At 41.8% G+C, this 22179-nt stretch overlaps 1 protein-coding gene across 1 annotated transcript in view; it reads left to right on the plus strand.

Annotated features, from left to right (window-relative positions):
* The window catches only part of HAPLN1 (hyaluronan and proteoglycan link protein 1), a 37451-nt gene that overhangs the window by 1027 nt on the left and 14245 nt on the right, over window positions 1-22179 (plus strand). Inside the window, exons 2-4 of the mRNA XM_064404300.1 lie at window positions 507-587; window positions 1951-2076; window positions 14170-14541. Of these exons, the coding sequence (XP_064260370.1) occupies window positions 1977-2076; window positions 14170-14541 (472 nt within the window). The 5' untranslated portion in view covers window positions 507-587; window positions 1951-1976. The remainder of the gene's footprint in view (window positions 1-506; window positions 588-1950; window positions 2077-14169; window positions 14542-22179) is intronic.

Here is a 22179-nt window from a genome sequence, read left to right on the forward strand (position 1 = left end):
GTCACGAGTTTTTCACACAATTATAAATTGGGTCCATTTACATTTCAGGGGTTAATCCTCCAGTTCCAGCTTTGGGTAATGAAGTCATTTCCCCCCAGTTTGCTCCCCTCAATTCACTTTTGTTTATACTTCCAGGGCCTGAGGCTGTAGGGTGCCCTTGAGTTTCAGGCCCAGAGGAATTATTTTGTCTGACCAAAAAGTGACAGCAGTAGCTAACACTCTATTTGGAGTTTAGACTTATCCACTAATGCAGCACAGGATTTGAAAAATATAAATGCTTAAATCTTAAGGCATCAGAAGGAGCACCCAGCTGCCCTGGAGTGACCCTCCCTGAGCCCAGGCTGGGGCTGATGTGCTCTAGAGGGAGCCACATCTGTCCTTGCTGTCCCAGATGGAGGTCACCAGCCTCCCAGGCTTTCCAGGAAAGAGGGAGTGGCTGAGGCTTGAGTTACTGAGCGTGGACCACCTGGGAAAGAGAGTGCAGCCAGCACTTGTCCTACCTCTAGGCACTCCACAGGAAGGATTCAGGGATGCTGAGCTGGTTTTGAGCTCCCACCCAGGCTGGCTGTGAAGAAATGGAAGGGCAGGCAAGTAAACGTGCATGTTCTGATGTGGGAAAATGGCAATAGCATTTCTGCATTTCAGTCTCTAGCAGAGGCTGGTTCAGGTTACAGCGTTTAGATCTGGACTTGGAGCACTTCAGGGCTGGGGTCTGTTTGGGGGTAGGGGATTGCTTTCAGAACTCACACCTAGACCCTGGTTTTGACTGAGTACTCTGTAAATTTTATGTGTTTCTAGCTCTGATGGAGGAAAAAAAAAGGAGGAAAGATTTATCTCTGTGCATTTGAGAAAAAAAATCATATTAATTACGCCACTACTCTTTGATATGGGAAGGGGGAATCCTACTCTCTTTAAAGGCAAAGTTGGGAAATAGCTCCCTTTTATTTCAAGGGATCAGATTCACAAAAACCACAGCCACGAAACACAACAGCAGCCCAAACCCTCCACAGAAAACCTCTTGTGTTTTATGCCTCCTTTTCTATTTCAGGTCCTCATTTGCCTAATTACTTCTCAGAGGCTGGCAGAGATTTTCCCTGCAGCGCTGAGCTCTGCTGACTGCAGAGACCCTACCTGGCACACTCAGTCAGTGCGTCAGCATTCTAGGTGGAAATGAATGAAAAATCAATCAGGGCAACTGCAGTGGTAGCATATTCAACTCTAACCTACTTTGTGCATGGTTTCAAACATTTCATTGTGTGTTGAGGCATTTTTTTGTTTAAAATGGTAAGTGGATCTGAGGTAAAATTGATCTTCCTTAGTCAGATTAATAAGTGTTTTGTCATCTTTACTGCTTAGCTCAGGCAAATTTGCCACCCTGACTGCTAAGTCAAGCTGCAGACTTCATTGAAATGCCAAAACCTACAAGAAGATTGTTTTAATCTTGAAAACCTATCACCAGCAGATTGCATCACGCAGTGGATACAGATACAGTGATAGAGCTTTGATTGTTTTAATTGTACTTGCAGACCAGACCCAGAAAAGGTCTGGAAAATCAAAAGTACACCAGAACCTCTTTTGAAACAAAGGTACTGCTTGTGTGTGGTCTTGCAAGGAGTTTGGCTTAGGAATATTGGTCTGTGCACTTTCCTTTTTTTGTTTTCTTGTTGCATTTCTGCATAGGCAGAGTTAAATATGGATTGCCAGTTTCACTTAGTTAAAGTCCACAATTAAGTGGTCCAATATCCATGGCTAAAAAATTAGCAGCTGTTGTAACTTCTGCCAGCTGAGTGGGTTCAATACATTTGAAAAAAAAAAAAAAAAAAAAAAAAAAAACCAAAAAACAAAACAAATCTTCATAAGATCACTGCTCTAACAAGTTGTGCAGTGCAACACTGTAAAAGGTTAAAAAAAAAAAATTCACAATCCTCTTTGTTTGTGATGCCCTTACAGTGAAGAAGATTCTTTTGGCTGTAAAGATGAAGACTCTACTTTTTCTGGTGCTGATCTCTGCCTGTTGGGCTGAACCTCACCCTGGCAACTCCAGTCTGGAGCATGAAAGAATTGTTCACATTCAAGGTAAGGAAATAAGTGAGAAAATACCAATATCTTCATATTGCTAAGGGAAACAGAATAATGTGCTTAATGAACCTTAATTTACTTCTTTTTTTTTTTTTTTTTTTAATGCTGTCACACTGTTTTTTAAATATTTGTATTACTGGTGACCAAATGTTCTCTCTTCTGGTTCTGTTGCATTATTATTTCTCCTAAGAAAAGCCAAAAAAAGAAAGTTGCACTGTTTAATAGCACTTAGTCACAACCTTGCAAAGGTTAGTAAGTAAAGTACAGATTTAAGATAAAGGAAAAAAGCATGCATCTTAAAGTAATAAACAACTGCAGTGGGTTGAAATACTTCAGTTTATTGTAGAATAGATTTGATTTTAAGAGGTCTGCCATACACAGTTCTCCACAGCACAGATATTTATTGCTGTGGTTTACTTTAAAAAGCTCAGCACATCAGAGATCATAACTGGGCAACGTAAACCAGTAAAAAAACCAAAAATGTAACTTACCCTGAAAGAAATGTGCCTTTCCTCATACCTTTAATTCAGACTAAATATTATCCTGGCCTTCTGCAGAATCCTATTTGGTTCATGTTTGAGTCCCAGAGATTTTAGCTGTGGCAGGATTTGAGCCTGCAGCACAATGCAGCTGTTTTTTTCAGTCCCAGCTTCAGTCACTGAGGGTTATCCTGCATAAAAAGAATCAGGGGGTTTATGCAGGGAGGACAGGCAGAATGAACAGGGATTTTCCTCCTTTCACCCCTACCTTCCCTGAGCCCGGCTGAAATTAATGTTGCAAAATTAAGAAATGCAGAATTACTGCCCCTCCTCTCTCTGCCTCACTCCCTCTCTCTCTTTCTAAACTTTGATTTATTTCTCTCAACAGCCAAAAACTGTGCTGTTTGTGTAAATATTAATTGCCAGGCTAGAGCAGGGTACCAGGAAGGGCTGAACGTTCAGGAGTCCACGGGAGAGGCACAGAAGTTAAAGGCACCCTGTACCTGTTAAAACAGGGATTGTCAAGGTCAGGCAAGGAGCAGCAGAGAGCTGCTCCCCCTCTGAGGAGACTCAGCCTGAAGGTCAAAGGAATGTGTTATCAAATGTAAAATGAGGACCTATCACTGCTCTGAGATGATCAGCACTTGTTTCCCAGGACAAATTTATCAGACATCTATGTCTAGTAAGCATATATTTTGTATATGCTTATGAGACTGCTTTTATAATGCAGCTTTTTGTCTCTGAGCCTGGCTTTTTTGGAAAATGAAATTAGTGTGATATCCAGAACTGTACTAAAATTCAGCAGTTATACATGCCAATTGTTACTAACCCAAACAGTTCAAAGCTGACAGAAGTTTCAAGGTGAACCCTTCTCCCTCCCTGTGAAATCTCACCTCTACCTCAGGAGTTCATTCCTTGAGGGAGAGCTGGATAAAGATTTAAATTTGAGCTCTACCACAAGCCCTGTCCTCCAGCTGGTTCAGGCTCTGAAATGCACAGGCAGACCCCAAATAAAAGAGACTGAAACCGATGGGGACGTGGCATTTTTGCTTCTGATTTTTGCCATTCCTCCCTGCATTGTGGAATCCCACCAGGGCTGGGATCCCTCTCTGCCCAGTGCTGAAAAAAACAAAACAAAACAAAAAAGATAAAAAATCTACACCTGGAGATGGGATGGAGATCAGGGAACACTGTAGAAGATGTTCAGGCAGTTTTTTTTCATCCCATTAACAAATCCAGCATCCCTCTCCACAGCTGAAATCCAGGAGATGTGTGGCTAAACTCTGCCAGGATTGCATGCCTGGGAATGCCTTGGAATTACAGAAGGTGTGAAAGGGATTTCCTGAGGAAACTGTGTTATATTCTCCATTCTTTACATCATGTAACCTCCTGTAGGATGAGTTTTATTTGTTTAAAAGCTGGGTTTCAGGTCTTCTTACTGCAAAAATGTTCTGCACCCTACTTTTCTGATATGGGAAACACCCTCCTAATCCTCCACATTTATTTTATGGTCTTATGCTTCTAATGCTGCTGTTCTTTGGCTTCCAATAATATTTTTTCTTCTTTGAGGTTCACTTTAAAACATCAATAGCACCATATCCCCACAGCTACCGTCTGAGTGTGCTCCTTCAAATTCTTCTCCAAGTGCATCACCTCCTGATTTCTGCCCTAATTGTGTATCCTGTTAACATCAGGAATTCATCTTTACACTGGTTCTCATCTGAATTCTTACTCCTTGAGTGCACCCAGCCAGGACTTTATTCCAGATAAAATCCTCGTTTGGCCTCAGTATTTCTGTTTTCCAGTTAACAATGCTTTGTTCTTCAGACCTTGGGCCAAATTTTCTGCTCCCAGCTGTGCTGCAGTGCTGATCAATAGTCTGTGGTGACAGGCAGTATTTAGCAGTCAGTCTCCCTCACTGCCACTTTAAATTAACAACTGCAAGATCTATATCAATAATTATTCACAGTAGACCTCAAAAAGATGAGTTTTGCATTCAGCATTAAGTGTTACTTTTTCCACCCTTCTTTCTTCAAAGATTTTAAATGGCCACTCTCCTCCCTTCAGTGCTGCTTAACAAACCAAATGGAAATTTTTTTTATTTATCCTAAAGACACAATTACTTTATAAGGTAAAATTAGTGGAAATATTAGAGACATTGTATTGAAGGCAATTCACTGGCCTTTTTATATTTTTTTTTCCATATCATTCAATTCCCTGAAGTCCAAGCAAATGATACATCACATTCCTCAGCCTTATACATTTGTTTTTGTTACATACCTGATATCAGATCGCTCTTTCTTTGGAAAATATCTGCTTAACCTTATCCCTCTTTTTAGTACTGACTCTATTCCTGTTGCTCAACAACTTTCCCTCAAAATTTGCTCTGAAGTCCTGTTTGCTGCTGAGGTCAGACTAATTTACTGGCTAATGGTTGAATTACTTTCTTTACATGAATTTGTTATTTTGCTGCTGTCCAGAAACACCTGGTGCTGTCCTAAAGTGACAGGTGAGGCCACACCAGCACTAGTAGGCCTGGGTACACCAATTTTCTGCCACTCCATCAGTGACATTCTCCTTAAACTCAATATTTGTCAACCAGAACAAAGAATGTTTCATAAATTGTTATTGTTCTGCAATTACACTTTGCTTTCATGGACACAGAGGTCTGTCTTTCAAATGTCCACTCTCTGGAAAAGAGATTTTTCTTTATTTTTTACTAAGCAATTTCCCAGTCTCTAACACTGCAGTAGACGTTGTTCTGTGTCTATGTTCTCTTTTAAATATTTCAGTTTTTCTCTGGAAATGATTTGCTGGTTTCATCAGCAGCTCTGCTCCTGCTGACAGTGTCAGTTCCAGCTCCTGGTTCTCTCCTTGTTGGTTAATACAGTTAATTCAGACTTGAACAAAATTTCTCATCTGCAAGACAGTTTTACCTCCCTACTTTTCACAGTGTTTTCAGTCTATTTCCTATGTCCCAATTGCTTTTTATATATAATTTTCTTCTCCTTTAGTTTTATTCCACTATGCACAAAACTCATAAATTTATAACATTTATATTTATATTAAAAGCTGCATTTTATGTCTTCTGTGGCTTTATTTTCTTTGCTGAGGCCTGTGGTGGATTTCATGGTTTTGGTCAGGCCGCTCTTTTATCCAGGCTGCTTGACCTTATCCCCTTCCTCTGGTAGTTTGTCATTCCAGTCTCACTTTTGGGGATAAAAAACAAAAAAAAAACACAGAAACCTCACACCCCAGAAAAACCCCGTGTGCCTCAGGGAGACACCAGTTTCACTCTTCAGAAAAAGCCACAACCATAAATTAAATAATCTGGTGAGTGTAAAGATGGGGCTGAAGAGTCCCCACACCAGAAGAAAACAACATTGCCCCCAGCACAGCAACGTAATTAGAAAGTCAGATTTTTCTCCTGAATACCTGCAAAGCCTCTCTGACTTTTGAGAGAGGATGGCTCCTTTCAGTGCTCACTTTGTCCATCTCTCTGAGCTGCTCACTGACAATTATCCAAAAAAAGACAGAGCTCCCCTCAGAGGTAAGGGCATTCCCTTGGGTGTAGCTGCTCTGAAAAATAATCAGAGTTGACTAAGCCACCACAGTAATTCCTGAGTTAATTACTTAAGGGGAGCTTTGATTTTATTCCAGTTTGGTCAGGTTGTAGAAGTGCAAGAAAAGGCAGAGATGGGAACACAAAGTTTGGTTCGTGGAGCATCAAATTTAACATTTTAGCTTTCCTCTGAATGTAATAAATTCATATTCATATTCATTTTGCTGTGTTTGAGGTGCAAGTGTGCACCCCTTTACCTATCAAGATCTCTGCACAGATTTATTTATGCATACCTGAAAAATATTTCAACATAGAATGAACAGAAAAATTTAAATGCTGCACCATTGGAGCAAACAAACAAACAACCAAAAAACCCTTAAGCACACACAAATTAGTTAAATCAATTAACCAAAAACAACATCTTTGATCAACCTATTCTCCAGTTTTATTTACACTCCACTTCTTTTCCTTCAAATGAAGTCAGCACTTCATTTGAATGAAGAATCTGAACAGAGCTTCTGAGCCAACCCAAAACATGATAAAAGATTAAATGCACTGCTCATCTGACCTTTTACACTAAGTCTTATCTGCTCAAGATAATCTTGATTATCTTCATGCTTTTCTACTTTACATTTGACTTCTTTCCTTCTTTCCACCTTTCTGCATTTTTCCATTTTCCATGACACTGACATTTCTTTCCATTTCCTTGCCTTTGTGTTTTCTACTTTACGTTTGGCTTTTTTTTGGTTTTTCTTTCCTTGCCCTTTTGTTTTGCCATTCAGGAAAATTTTGATGGTGCCACGATGCATTTTGCTGCCTCTTGCTGCAATTGAGCTGTTTCTTTGATTTCCACACAACCTGCTTCCCTCCTCAGATCATGGCCTGGTGCAGCTGCAGGGGACAGAAAAGTCAGGAGAGAGCAGAAATTTCACCTCCAGAAATTCCACCAAAAAACCCAAAAATAATAAAAAAATCCCCCTCTCCCCAAATTACAAAAACAAAAGCAAAAATGAAAATAAATTTGTGCTCTCCTTGAAGGCATCTTCTGCAGCAGACCTTGATGGGTGCCAGGATATTCGGGTTATTAAAAAAAATATATTATTACAGAAACACAAGGGTTCACGTGGAACATGAATTTAAATCATCAATTTGCCTTTGCTGGTTACGTCAGTGGAATTCCATATTTATAAATAGCATTTAGGGGTGATTAAGGGACTGGAAGGGCTCCATGTGGTTTCTGTGTAATATTTTGGTTTTGTCAAACAGTCCTCATGCCACCCATGAAGATTTACTTCTGTGAGGGAGGAGTGCAGAGACTTTGCCTTGATTTCTGCTCTGTGACACCTGATCTCCATGAAATTTATCTACACCCAAGCAAAACACACTTAGAAGTCATTTAAGGCAATAATTTAGAAGAGATGAAGTTTGTTATTTCCCTGATGGTTTTATATGCTCTTAGGTCTCCTAGAAACCTAAACCTGAGTTAATATGTCCTCTTTAACAATCTCCCCACAACGTGTTACTCACGCTGAGGAGATGGAATCAGCTGAAAAATGTTTTATCTCAGCCTTGTAATGTCTTTTTTACAAAGACAGATTTCTTCTCTGCCGTATACAAACCATGCATTTTCAGCTGTACTATTATTTGGAAACTGAGGCTTCTAAGTAAGATTTATCTTACCAATTTTATATCAAAACTTAAGAGGAGTGTGTTGGGGGTGTTCTATCCTGTCTGCTCAGAGGCAGGAACACAGGAGGTGGATCCTTGCCTTTTCTTTCTCATGACACAGCAAAACTGCATTAGTTCTTGAGCCAAAAAAACACATATTTTACCAGGCTTACAGATGATATATAAAAGATTTTCCATCTTTTTTTTTTCCAATAACAGAAGTAAAAAGGTACTTAGTTAAAATACATTTATAAAAAATGTTCACTATGTGCAAAATGTGTTTGTGATTCTCCCTCTTGCTTTTCCTCAGTGTTCTTTGAGTGATACACCCATATATTAGTTCATCAATAATGCACTTCTCTAGATAATACAGGAAACGGGAGCCACTGTTGTCACAGAAATTATTTATTAATTTTAAGTAACATTTTAGATTTTTTTAAAAAATTGAAAGTAACAACTTGCCACTGCTGTGGGAAGAGTGAGGGTATTTTAGCACGAGCTCAAGTCCCTGGAAACACTACAGGAAAGCCAGAAACAACTCTGTTTATTTAAAACATAATGGCACAGGATAATATTAAGCTTGCTAACAGTGTGGAACATTTAGGGAACACATGAATTTATCTGACAAAACACTTCTGTAATACCATCCCTGGCTTATGGTTTTGTTTTTCCCGTCTGTAAAAATGCACATCTTTTCCTCCACTGTCACTTTGTGAGGCATTCCATGAAAATGCTGGAATAATCAATTTCTGTGGCCAGCTCAGCACAAGATTGTGGATACTCCTGGTGGATGAAGCAGATAAAGCTGTTTGCCAAGGGCTGTGGTGTGACTCATCCTCTCTGCCCCACACTGTGTCCTTGGCCCTCCAAGGCTGGCTTGCCATCATTCTGGTGTGCAGAACCCAGTTAAGAGAGAAAAATAAGAAAACGAGGAGAAAAACCCACAGTAAAATTATAATTAAAACATACACACACGCCCCACCCCCCCAAAAAAAAATCCAAAAAAATCCCAAAAAAAAAAACCCAACCCCACAAAACTCAAAAAACCCAAACAAACAAACAAAAACAAACAAAACAAAAACCAAACAACAAAAAAAACCCAGAAACAAAAAAAAATTAAAAATTCACTACATAACCCAACAATCAGCCCAAAACTAAAAGACAAACAAGCCTTAAAACATGTCCAGCAGTAAAATTTGGAGGTAAACCAACAAGGCAGCAGGTGAGAGTGAAGTGAGAGCTCCAATAGAGCAAGTCCCCCTTGCTGTCCTTCAAATGGACATCACACATTGTCCACTAGAAATGGACAAAGCAAAATATCCTTTCCCTCGCAGTTCATAGTATATTTGGCACTGCTGAGATACAGCAAAGCCAGACCAAAATTCAACTTTTTAAGTGAGTTTTCACTTCTGTCAGGCAGTTTTTCCCTGAAGCTTGGGGAAAGCAGCTCCCAGAGCCGTGTTCTGTCCTGGACAAATTCTGTTCTCTGTGCTGCCTTTGTCATCCTTCTAACTGCTCCAAGAGGATTAGCAAAAGGCCACAATCTGTCAGAATCAGTAGCAGGGAAGCAGGAGTGGAAAAAACACTGCAAATTAGTCACCAGTGGGGCCTGGTTCAGTGCTAACAGCTTGGCTGCTGCCTGCCTGACCAAGCAAAATGTGCCTGCAAGGGTGGAAAGCCCCACCTGGGAAATCTTTCTCATCCCAATTCTGCCTTTGGAGCTGAGAGCAGAGCACCAGGCTGTTGCCACCTCTGTCCCCAGCAGAAGGAGCAGCTGGGAGATGCCCAGCTCTGCTTTTCCACCATCTGAGGCTCAGGAGTGACACGTGTGACCTTGTCCCCAGCCTGTCCCAAGATCCAAACTGTGCTGTTTGCAAGGACAACTCATTGATGAAGGTTAAACCCTCTCCAGTCCAGGGGTTTCAGAGTTTACAGTTCTTTGTTCACCTCACAAGTTCTCTGTTGCCATTTCTGAAGGAAGCAGTTCTGGAAGTGGAAGGAAGAATTTTTTCCTCCTCAGGTGACACCCTGGGCTCCGTGACCACATTTGCTGTCCCATCCTTTCCCTTCTTGCAGCCACATTCCAGATATTCCTGCCATTTAGAGACAGAAATAATTTTATTTACAAGGACCAGCCTTGTCAGAATGCCCATGAGGGGAGCAGCCAGGGAGCCCCCACCCTTCAAACCAGTGTTTCCTCCATCTCCCATCACTGTTTCACAACAGATCAGCCCTTGCTTCACTAAGATAACCCAGGAATAAAAATGCATTGCTCCTTTGAGCTCAGTTTCACAACAGTAAAACCAGGGGCAATCACGTATTTTAAATGAAGGAATTCTGCTTTGCTCTCTGTTTGGTTTCTTGGGGATTTGGCTTTTTTTTTTTTTTTTTTTTTTAAATTTGTCAGCTCCCAGAAGACTGAGACCATTCATTCTGCCACAGTCCCAAAAATGTGCAGTTTAGGTAGATTTGGCCCTGGCTCTCACTGGCTACTGGATAATGAAGACCTCTAGGACTCTTGCCAAACCCCTGCCATCTCATTTTCAATCCCAAGTCCCTGCTGCCTTCATGTCTTCTAGCCCAAGCTGTGCCTCATTCCCCAGTCTGACATCTGCTTTTCCTCGAAAGCCAGAGGTCCTTCCTCCTCTCCCGGATCTGGGAGAAGCAGCAGCAGAAATGTAATTTCCTGTCCCACTGTCTTTCACTGTGAGAAGGACACATCATCCCATTTTCTGTAAAAAAAAAAAGTGGCTTTTGCAAAACTTGTGGGTGGAGGCACATTTCAGGTGCCACATCTCCCTTGGAATCTCCATGGTTAAAGGAGATATTCCAGGATGAGAAAAACCATGTTTTCCTTTCTTTTTCTTTTTCTTTTTCTTTTTCTTTTTCTTTTTCCTCTCCCCTCCCCTCCCCTCCCCTCCCCTCCCCTCCCCTCCCCTCCCCTCCCCTCCCTTCCCTTCCCTTCCCTTCCCTTCCCTTCCCTTCCCTTCCCTTCCCTTCCCTTCCCTTCCCTTCCCTTCCCTTCCCTTCCCTTCCCTTCCCTTCCCTTCCCTTCCCTTCCCTTCCCTTCCCTTCCCTTCCCTTCCCTTCCCTTCCCTTCCCTTCCCTTCCCTTCCCTTCCCTTCCCTTCCCTTCCCTTCCCTTCCCTTCCCTTCCCGTTTCCATTCCTCTTTCCTCTCCTCTGCTCTTTCCTTTTTTTTCCTTTCCTCTTTCACTTCATTTTTTCCTTTCCTTTTCCCATTCTTTTTCCCTTTGCTTTTTTTTTCTTTCCTTTTCTCTTTCATTTTTCCTTTCTTTTTTTTTCCCCCTTTTTTTTTCTTTCCTCTTTCCTTTTTCCTTTTCCCTTTCTCCTTTCCCCTTTCCCTTCCCAGTTTACCACCCCCTCTGCATTTTACAACTCCCCAGACTCAGGTCTGGCTGCTGCAGAGGGCCAGAGGAGGTGGGAGGCTGCCAGCAGGGAGGAACATCCCCAGATTGGGATGCTGATGCTGGAGTCAGAGGTGACAGTGCTCTGGGCAAGCCTCCAGGCCCTGCTGGCACAGACACAGTTGTTAGAAAGAGTGAGCATTGACTGAGTCACAGCCTCCCTCCTGCCCCAGTCCTTTCTGCTAATATTTATTAACTTGACTATTTAAGTAGTAAAGGCCCAACATAGCTGAGCTCTGAATCAGATTTCTTGGTAATAACCACCCCAAAGCATAACATTTCTCCTCCCAAGGTGGACAGAGGACTGTGGAACCTCTTTGTCCCCAAAGGAAACAGGAAAATTTGCAGACAAGCTGTGCTGGCTGTCTTCACTTTCCTCCTTCTCCTCCTCCTCCTCCTCCTGTGGAAACTGCTGGTAAAGCTTTCCATGGTGCCTTGCCTCAGATCACCTCTCTCCTTGGATGCTCTCCTTGGGAAGGGGGAAGATGGATTATTGGAGCATCCCTGAGCCTCTGGAAAGGAGGGCAGTGAAAAAGAACATCATTTCAAAGGGGCTGTAGGCCACCTGCTCTGCAGCTTTGGTTTTTCACCAGGCAGGAAGGTCTCTCACCCTTGCAGCACTCAAATTTGCTCGTTCTTGAGCAAGCTGAGCCCTGAGCTGTGCAGGGTGCAGCAAAAGGACACAGCACCTCCCAGCAAAGAGCTGTACCTTTGGGAAACCTGTTTTCCCCAAGCAGATGCACATTTGCAGTTACCACCCTCAGAGATGTTTGCATAAACACAAAATTCTGCATTCCCTGGGGTGCAGCTCAGTGCAGTAGCGGGAAGAAAGGGAAATCCAGCTGGGGCTGCAGTTTGGGCAGAGATTTCTTTTCATCCAGGAGCCTGGGACTGTCTGAAGAGATCCAAAAGTCTCCCTGCAGACCCCTCACGCTGTGGACACACCAGAGATTCCTGCAGTGCCGTGGGCAGACAGCTGGAGGGGTGGGATGGACATTCCATGGAGAGCTCTGCATCCTCCAGCCACCCACATCTCCCTGGCTGATGACATTTTTCCATCAATTTTTTTTTCTGAACCAACCCAGAAAATTGCTGCTAGCCTTCACAGGGCCATCCTCTCAGCAGCCTCTGTGTTTTTTGGGAGCTCACCCGCAGATTCTGCTGGATCTAGAGAGAGCCAGGTTGGGCTTCAGAGTGGGCAATCACATTTTTGGGCAGCCACATCAACTTGCTGAAGATGCACAGGGGACTGAAAAGTCTCTTTTCACAGCCTGTGAGTGCAGAGTGAGGTCGGTGGTGCTTCCCCAGAGAGCTGGTGATTTATTGGGGGTTTTTGGGGGTCAAGGACAAAAAACCCAATGGGAGCACTGAGCTTGCTCAATCAGTTTTGCAAACTTCACACAAGGAACGCAGCAAGAGACACTGAAAGGAGGCAAAACTCTCACTTTTGGGCATGTCTGCTGACTAGCACATGAAATCTGCATTTTCCAGGGTTTTCTCAAGGCAGCACAGGCTGTAAAATCCCCAGAGACTCAGGGCTGGAGCTGAGCACCTGCCCCAGCTGACTGTCCTAAGCAAAATTATTTCACAGGGCAACATCTGCTACTAGAGGGAAGGAAAGCAGGAAACCTGGGGTGAGGAGGAGAGGAGACATTCACATACAGGCTTGCATGAAAAGTGAGATCAAAATCTAAAAGACAAAACAGTGACAAGTTTTAAGGAGGTCAGAAAAAAAGATGAGGAAAACCCACATTGGGATGATGAAGAGGGTGGGCAGCAGAGGAACAGATTTTACATTTGAAGAGCAACTGGACTTCCTTACTCTGGTCAGAAGAGGAACTTATACTCAAAAGTTAGAATAAAATGCAAATACAAATGCCTAAAATATCTACTTTAGATTTTTGCTGACACTTTTCATGTCAGCATAAATAGTGCTGTTTGATACATAAATGGTTTTTCTGCTTTGTGAGTGGGATTCTCTGCATCCCAGACTGTGAGGAGTTTGTGTGCTGCTGCCTGAATAAGCAGAATCCCTCCAGAAAAATTGAGTTATGAAAATAAAACATAAAGCATTGATATACAGCTGTTGAACAAGGAAAATATGGGAAGTGTTTTGGAGCCTTTTATGGGTGGTGGCATTCATTCATCAGCAATACAACTCTGTAAATCTATTTACACAATATGAATATAGGACGGTCTCTGCCTGTGTGAGGGGCACTGAGATGCTTTGAGCTGAGCAAATAATTATTTACAACTGGTTCATAAACCTTATTACTGAACAGGTCCAAAATGATTGCAGGGTGGTGATCCTGCAGGTGCAGCGGGTGATGCCTTGTGAAGGCTGACCTAGAGCAGAGGCTGGACAGAGTTCAAGAATAAAGCAGGGATTTATTAAAAAGGATCTCCTCCATGGATCCACCTTGGACAGCACCAGAGCCCAGCCAGGGCTGCACCCAAGATGAACCCAAATGGTCCCAAAATGCACGAGCGCTCACGGGATCTCTCATTGGGATTAGCTCTGCTCCATGTGCACATTGCAGTTAATTATCCAGTTACAGCTTTAGGTTATGCGGTCCCATCCTTCTTGTTTTTCTCTCTTCAATTTACTTGTTTATAATTTTTGGGCTTGGAGCTTATAACTGTTGTCTTTGGCCAACCTGGAAAAGGAATTGTTATCCTTTTCCAAAAGGAATTTTTATCCTTTTCCAAGGGAAGAGTCTACCAACCCTGGGAGGAGAACTTGCTAACACTCAATATGAAGCTCAGAGCTACACACTGAAGCAGCACAGGATCTGAAAAACACAAAAACTGAAACTTCAGGCACCAACAGCATTGACCACACCCATTTTTAAGGCACCCCACCCATTGACCACACCCTGTAAAAGGAAGGCTGCAAACCAATCCTTGGAGGGCATGTGGGTTTTTTTTTCACCTTTTTCTCCTTAAATCCTACAGAAAACGGGCCCCGCCTCCTCGTGGTAGCAGAGCAAGCCAAAATCTTCTCCCACCGCGGCGGCAACGTGACACTGCCATGCAAATTCTACCACGAGCACACCTCCACCGCCGGCTCAGGAACCCACAAAATCCGCGTCAAGTGGACCAAACTCACCTACGATTACCTCAAGGAAGTGGACGTGTTCGTGGCCATGGGGCACCACAGGAAGAGCTACGGGAGCTACCAGGGCAGGGTGTCCCTGCGGGAGAGCAGCGAGAACGACGCCTCGCTCGTCATCACCAACATCAGGCTGGAGGACTACGGCAGGTACAAGTGCGAGGTGATCGAAGGGCTGGAGGATGACACGGCAGTGGTGACCCTCAATTTGGAAGGTAGGTGACACCCTGAGGCACAACTGGGGTGGGATTGATGTGGTGTTAGGGAATTCCTGCTTTTTTCCTTTCCTCCTTTTGATCTTGTGTTGTCAGACATTGCATTACCGCTGACGTTGTGTTATTGGCGATATTGTGTTATCACTGATTTTGTCTTATCACTGATTTTGTCTTATCACTGATTTTGTGTGTTATCATTGCTAACAGCAAGCTGAGGAAGCAGAATTCATTGTGCTCTGGGGAATCTTGGCCCGGCAGCCCGTGACAACAATCATAAATTGGACCATCATCATGGCTACTATAACTTTTGCTAGCCTACGGCGTATCCAAATTCCAGCCAGGCCTGGGGTGAGAGGAGCCAAGAAAGGATGAGCAAACACAGTGTTGAGAGCTCCATGTGTTTTTAATTTGCTCCTGTCATTTTGCAGAAGCTGCTGCATCTTTTTACCTAGGTGAAATTATATCAAATTCCCCCCAGTGTCAATTCTACCAAACTTCGGGATATTTTAGATTATCAAGCAAATGCAAGTGTACCTTTAAAGATAAAAAAAGTTACAGTAGTTATCCAGAGACAGTGGGTTTGCATTTTTCCAGCCTTATAATTAGATTTTTATATTGCCTGTCAGGATAACTCCTACATGTTGTGTCTAATAATTTTCTTCAGCATTACTCTTGAAAACAGTAGAGTGAAAAAGTAATGAAACAGGTTTAAACAGGACAAAATTTCAGCTTTCCTTAGTTCTTATGCAATTCAGACACATTTTATGAGTTTCAATACACATAAAACAGTGTTTGACCCTTTCTTTTTTTTTTCCCAAAGCACTGCACTGAACGCACAGGTAAACAAAAAGTTTCATATCACAGACTCTTATACTCACCAGCAAGTGTGTGCCAGAGGGGTATATCGCTCTGGGGTAACCAGAGGGATCCTGAGAGAGGGAGAGGAGAAAGAAAGAAAAAAAGAGAGAGAAAAAAGAGAAAAAAAGAGGAAAAGAGAAAGTGTAGAAAGAGACAAAAAAGAAAAAAAAAAGGAGGAAAAGAGGAAAAGGGGAAAGTAGGGAAAGGGAGAAAAAGAAAAAAAACAGGAGGGAAAAAGGAAAAGGGAAAAGTGGAGAAAGGAAGAAAAGGGGAAAGGAGGAGGAGAAGGAGCAGGAGGAAAGAAAAAGGGGAAAGGAAAAGGGGGAAATAAAAGGGAAAGGGAAAAGGAGGAAAGGAGGAAGGGAAAAGGGGTAAAGGGAAAGGGAAAAGGAAAAGGAAATAAGGAAAAGGAAAAGGAAAAGGAAAAGGAAAAGGAAAAAGGAAATAAGGAAAAGGAAAATGGAAAAAAGGAAAAAAAGGAGAAAAAGGAAAAAAGGAAAAAAGGGGAAAAAAGGAAAAGGAAAGAAGGAAAAGGAAAAGGGAAAATGGAAAAAGGAAAAAGGATACCTACCCCGTGCAATAAGAATGTCTGAGTGGTTCTTGGAACCAGATAAACATAATGGGTTAACTTCTTTACGTCTATTCTCCCATTCCTGGCTGGAGGCCACAGAAACTTCCCATTTGGGATTGCAGGAAAACTCTGCCCAGTTTCCATGCCATGGGGTAGTGCATTTAGGTTGTTCCACCCCACATAATTAATCTTTAACAAGAATGTACCCTGTTCTTTTCAAACTTATGTGACAAAGAGAACTGGACGCTTACATATTTAGCTTAAGTTCTCTAAAGCAGTTATGAGTGAAGACAGAAATGAGCTCTTTATTCCTCTGTGCTGGCCAAAAGCTCTCCTGTATTTGGCCTCCCCTCCACTGGGGTAGGCTCTGCAAGGGCTGCTCAGCCCCTAAAGGCAGAAAATTCCTCTTGGCAGCCTCAGCTTCACCTGACTGAAACAGCTTTCCTCACTGCCCAGGCTCTTGCTTCCTCTGCAGCAAAAGTTCATTATTTTTCTGCTGTTAAAAGCAAGGGAATTGTGTTGTGAATGCTTCCTGCTGTGTCTGGGAAGGGGAGATGCTGATGGACGTGGAAGTGGAGCAAGTTTGCCTGAAGCTTGGTACAAAGGCTTGTGCACATGCAGAAATCCACACCTGAAATTCATGATTTGGTTAAAGCTGCAGTGGGAAAGCAAAGAGAAATCATTTCTTTGCTGCATGCAATGACACAAGGGAGATTTGTTTTTAAAAAAGGAGACTTTCTACCTTTTTCACTCTTGCTGTTTTGTAATACAGCACCAGCCTTGGGTACAAGGTCAGGGTCCCTCCTCCAAAATAAGGAAATTCATAAGTAGAGGAGGAATCATATTTCTTCAGCCAACTGTGTTCCAACCTGTTCTCAAATGAAAGTTTATATATTTTAAACAGTGTCTGGCTAACATAAGGAACAATGGCTTTACAGTGATTTTTGTCACACACATGGCACAGGTGTAAGGCTGTTCATTTCTGACATGGTGGTGTTTCTTAAACTGGAAGGAGCATTTTCTTTGCAAAACTTCATGGTAAAATGTAACCTTTCAAGTAAGATAAGAGTGGTGAGAGTTTCAGTGTCAACCCTGCTTGTGTTGACTAAATCCAGTAGTTCTGAAGTTTCCTAATAAAAAGATAAGTATTAAAATATAATAGTATTACAGTGGAGATATATAGCTGATGAAATATATTCCTCTGTTTGCATGGCCCTGTAGTTATTTTTTCAACACCCTTGCAGCTTTATGTAGTTCTGGCATTAAATTCCATTTCATGTATTTGAGCAAAGCAGAAGAGACCAGGGAAGGAAAAAACCCCACAATATTTGTGACAAAAATTAAAATATATCAGCCCATTCTAACATTCTACAGTCTGGTGTAAAGAATCAGGTTAATCTCACAGTGGGAGTGATTTGCATCAGTAGCCTGATGTCCTGAGGTGGTGGCCTTCAGGATGTTAATTGGCAGCAGGAAAAAGCCATTTTCACCCAGGAATGCCCAAGAGCAGAGCAAAGCAGCTGATGGCTCCCGTGTGAGCTCCCTGTACAAAACCCATGGCCATGTATCAATACCAAAATTCTTGACCTCAACCTCAATGGACCTTTTTTCTTCCCCCACTGTGATAGCATTTTATTTTTTTTCTAGCCTTAAAGGCCTCCTGGGGTTGTTATTAAATAAACCATTCATAATAACTGGGCACTTTTAGCTTTGGAAAAAAAACTCTGAAGTTAGAGTAAGTCTGAATTTGCTACATACCTTACATTTCTGTGACTGGTTTTCTTAATTTATATTAATTTGGAACCACAGCATTTTTTTTCCCTAGACCAGAGAGATTGTGCTGAGCACCAGCTAAAGCTCAGAACTGGAACCCACTGCAGTTTTCCACAACCACCAGATTTGGGATCTGTTCATGTCCTAAATCATGTCATGATTTCCATCCTGTTTTCAGCCTGAAGTACCAGGACTGGCCTAAGGGCTGGTCTGGGCTCAGCAGCTGCAAGAAATGTCAAGTACTGAGGAAAGCAGGATATTCTTTATGGAGAACCAACCTCATCACCAAAACCATCTTCCCTCTGAGCTGGCCTTACTCTCCTCCTGCCATAAAATATGGATCATGAGTTTTACACTCTTTGTTCAGTGCCCTAAAGTCAAAAAGCTGATATATTAAAAGGTCTGTGACAGCAGGCAGATATTGTTGTCCGAGTTGTGAGCAAAAAAAGAATTCTCAGCTTACACTAGATTTTATTTACGGCAGCTTTTTACGGTCCTACACTAAATTTTCTTTATGTTTGTGCTTTGCTAGTTTATTTCCTCATGAATACCTGGCACTGTAATGAATCTCACTGTGCTAGGGTTGTGGGTTTGGCCTCCCAGGCTCCAGCCCTCAGGTGCTGCTCAGGCACAGGTTTTGTGTGCCCTCCCTGCAGGAGAACTAGGGGAGGGTGACAGAGAAAATAGGACAATGCTAAACAGCCAAAGGCAGGCTTTAACTCCATTTAAATTATTTTTAATACTTTCTATCTTCAAAGGGAGATGAGAGTTGAGCACAATAAGGTTGCAATACAGGCTATAAAATAATTACCTTTTACATCCAATTCTATTGGGAATTTGAAGATCTGGATAAAATCATTAAAAACCTCTGTAGAAAGCAGCTTCCAGATAGAACCTAACTCTTTGTGTGTCTCCCTAAGAACCAAAAACCACCAGCATTCATGTTCTTGCTTAGAGGTATGTTGGCCTTTTGGTCCAAGAAAGAAAAAAAAAACAAACAAACAAAAAAAAAAAAAAAAAAAAAAAAAAAACAAAAACAAAAAAAACACAAGCATCCCTTTCAAAACCAGACTCTTTAGTTCAAAATAGCTCAAGCAGATCCATAAGCTTCACATAAACAAATTTTTTCAAACTGTCAAAACAATCATTTTTTAATCTGTTCATTTGGTCTTCAGCTGGATGTAAGCAATGGGGAATTCAGAGTTGAAACCAACAGGAAATCAACTCCATGCTCTCAAGAGCAGGAGAAACCAGATTCAGCCCAATAATGTCATATTTGTTTCCTCTGTGTGTTGCTGTTCCATCCATACAGACACCAAAAAACCCACATATTTCTAATATCCTCTGTGTGCTAATCTGTTCTGCTCTCTGAAAAGCTGATTTTATAGGACACAGTTTTTGTGGGTGCCTGGTACAAAAACCAAAGGTTTGTCAAGAGTAACTCATGGCAGACCAATGTAATTCCTTCTGTTACAGGGTTTTGGTTGCACATGCTCCAAGAAATGGTCCCTGAATGATGCAGGTGAAACAAAAAGTTTAAAAAGTTGTCTGAAATTGACGACACAGAAGTAAAGTGTCAAAAAAATTTTGGAGTAATTAGGCTAAGAATTGCAGAGAAAGGCAACAGTCCCCAAATTTTTGATAAAATCTAGAAAGCAGAAATACAAGGGAATAATCTGCCCTGGGCCAGATCAGTGTGTTTTTATTGATTAGAAGTAAGCAGCCCCACTGAGAGTTATGGGACACTGGGAGGAAAATATTTCAAGGTTCAATTTCATTTTTAGAGAGATTTATACCTGAGATTGGCAGCCAGTGGCTGGATGATCACACATCTGAAAGATCTGAATGGAAGGAAAATGGAGACTCTGTGAAAATAAGGGCGTCACCAGTTTTTATGGAATTTTAGGAATCCAGCATGGAAAATTTTGCCATTGAGTGTATGAACCTGCCAGGATAAAACTGTACCCTACAGTACTGTAAATGGCAAACCCTACTGTTGCCTCATGTTTGCACTGGCTGCAAGAAAACTCACTTTCCAGTTTTGCCTAAAACTTAAGAAAACCTATTTCTTTACTCTGGCTGTGAAAAGACCTCCTTTTTTTGGGTTTTAGGGTTGGTTTTTTTTCCCCATATGGATCAACAGAAATTCGTGATATTCTGTTTCCACGTGTCAATACCCTTGAAACTGCTAATTGTGGTTGGTGCTGGCTTAATTAACACCCAAAAGTCATTACAGCAGTTAGCTTTCTGAGGTTATTTCCTCACCTTGTTGTCCTGGGTAAGTGCTACATTTCCTTGCACTGACAGTGTGTGTGAAGTGCCTGCTTACACTGAATTTTAGGGGTTCATATAAGAGGTACATATAAGACTCTGAAATACAAAAAAGACAAATACACTCCAAAAAAGCCACAGCAACTGGGGAGGAGTTGTACATTTGCTCATTTGAATGAGAAATCCAAAGAAATGCCAGTGTTCCTGTGGGGAGGATATATAATACAACAATTTTTGCTAGAAATCCCAATTTCCATTTTTCTAAACTGCAGTTGCTTGGTCACAGGTGCATGCATCCCCTCGTTTCTCACTGACAGATTCATTCTCTGCTGAGCTGATGTGTCTCAAGTTCTTCCTGTCTCTTTTGGGAGCAGGGAGGTCCTTCCCTGGGGGCAGAACCTATTCCAGAGAACCCTGTGGCTTTGGGAGAGCAGCCACACCATGATTCCTTAGAATGGAAATTAATATCCCCACTCAGCCTCTGCACGAGCAGGGATTGGAATCACCAAGGTCAAGCTAAGGCTCCTCAGCTCTGCCTTCCCACAAAGTAACCAGATTTCAACCTCCTCCTGAGGCTGGAAGTTTTTGCCTCCCTCCCTTTTTTAAAATGAATTTGTTAAGGTTTGGGAGCTGGTGTTTTGTCTAGTGGCAGAGGACGGGGCTGGAGTCAGAAATCGAGGCTCAGCCTGTGCTTTGGGAACAGCAAGGAGCCTCAGGACAGCTTTTGTCCATCCAGGAACAGATGGGATGGATTATACTCTGACAGGTTTGTGAGGTCCAGGACTGAGGAAGACGCCCTGCCATTAACTAAAGCTCAGCACTGCTAAAGTGTAAAAGAAAGGGGAGATGAGTATTGAGCTCTCACTATGAATTTCAGCGAGGTTTGATAAGAAAATGAAGGGGAAATAATCAACAAAATTGCAAGGTAATTCAAAGCTGTACAAAGCACATACCCAGTCCATTTTCCTCAGCAAAATCACCCCGGCCACCCCCAGCTGCAGGGTGAAATTAATGCTAATCAGTTGCAGGCTTGTACTGCAGATGAACTCCCACAAAAAATCAGCTTCTATGCAGTCTGCTCAAATATAGCCCAAAGCTAATATTACAGTTTAGTGCATATTTATGTTGTAAAAACATTATGTCCCAAAATGTCAAACTCAGATTTGTAACACATTTACATACACAGTTTAGCCCCTTTTGAAAAGTGATTTTGGAAACCTCGTGGAATCAAATCTGTTTAAATAGTTATCAACTAGCTGTTGCTCAGGTTTTAGAAGTATGTAAGTTTATACCTTGATCTTTCCTACTTGCAGGGTGTTTTTTTAATGTATATGCAAATCAAACACATGTACTGGAAAAGGAGTCTGTTGTCTGGGGAAATGTAGTTCTGAAAAAATTAAAAAGTATTAGATTTCTAATACAGTTAAAAGGCTTGGATTCCTATTGCATTTGCTAAATTTTTATTATACTCAGTGATATTTCTATCCATTAGCACTGATGAGGAATGAATATTTTTTAACAATATTTTTTCCTTCATCATATATTTTAACAAATATATGATGAAGGAAAAACAGAGAAACAGAAAAATAGGAAACATTTCAGTGTCCTGTTTATAAAGTTGAATTTAACACATGTTGTGTTATACTACATTCATGCACTGCAGTTCAGAACATCACATAACAGAAAAGCGCTTTAACAAAGGATTTTCAAAAGGAAAGAACTGAAGCAGACTCTCTAGCTAATTGATGAAGGAGAGCAAAATATTGTTTATTATTACCCTGCCAAGTTTACATTTGCATGCTTTATTTTCTTGGACCAAGTCACTGAGGTTTAGTAATAGCAAAGATTTTGTTAAACAAAAATAACACTTGGACGACAAAAGGGTGAGGGAGAGAAGAGGAAGCAAGGGGACTTTAGGAAATTGGTGGAATAGATACAGAAATGGGTTAGAATGTTCTGAAAGAAGAGTGGCTTCATCACATGTTGACTGCCTTGCCTGACCACTGGGTAATTTCTCTCTCCTATTCTGCCCTGAGGACAAAGAAATTGTTATAGGCAAGAGGATCCAACAGCAGGAAAAAAGTAAAAAGTGGATATTTATACCAGTGGAAAGTTTTTGGCTCATGTGTTATCTTGTCTTCAGTCCCCCTGAGTCCTACAGCTCT

The sequence above is a fragment of the Passer domesticus genome, chromosome Z (assembly GCF_036417665.1).
Source record: "Passer domesticus isolate bPasDom1 chromosome Z, bPasDom1.hap1, whole genome shotgun sequence".
In the NCBI taxonomy this organism is placed as follows: Eukaryota; Metazoa; Chordata; class Aves; order Passeriformes; family Passeridae; genus Passer; species Passer domesticus.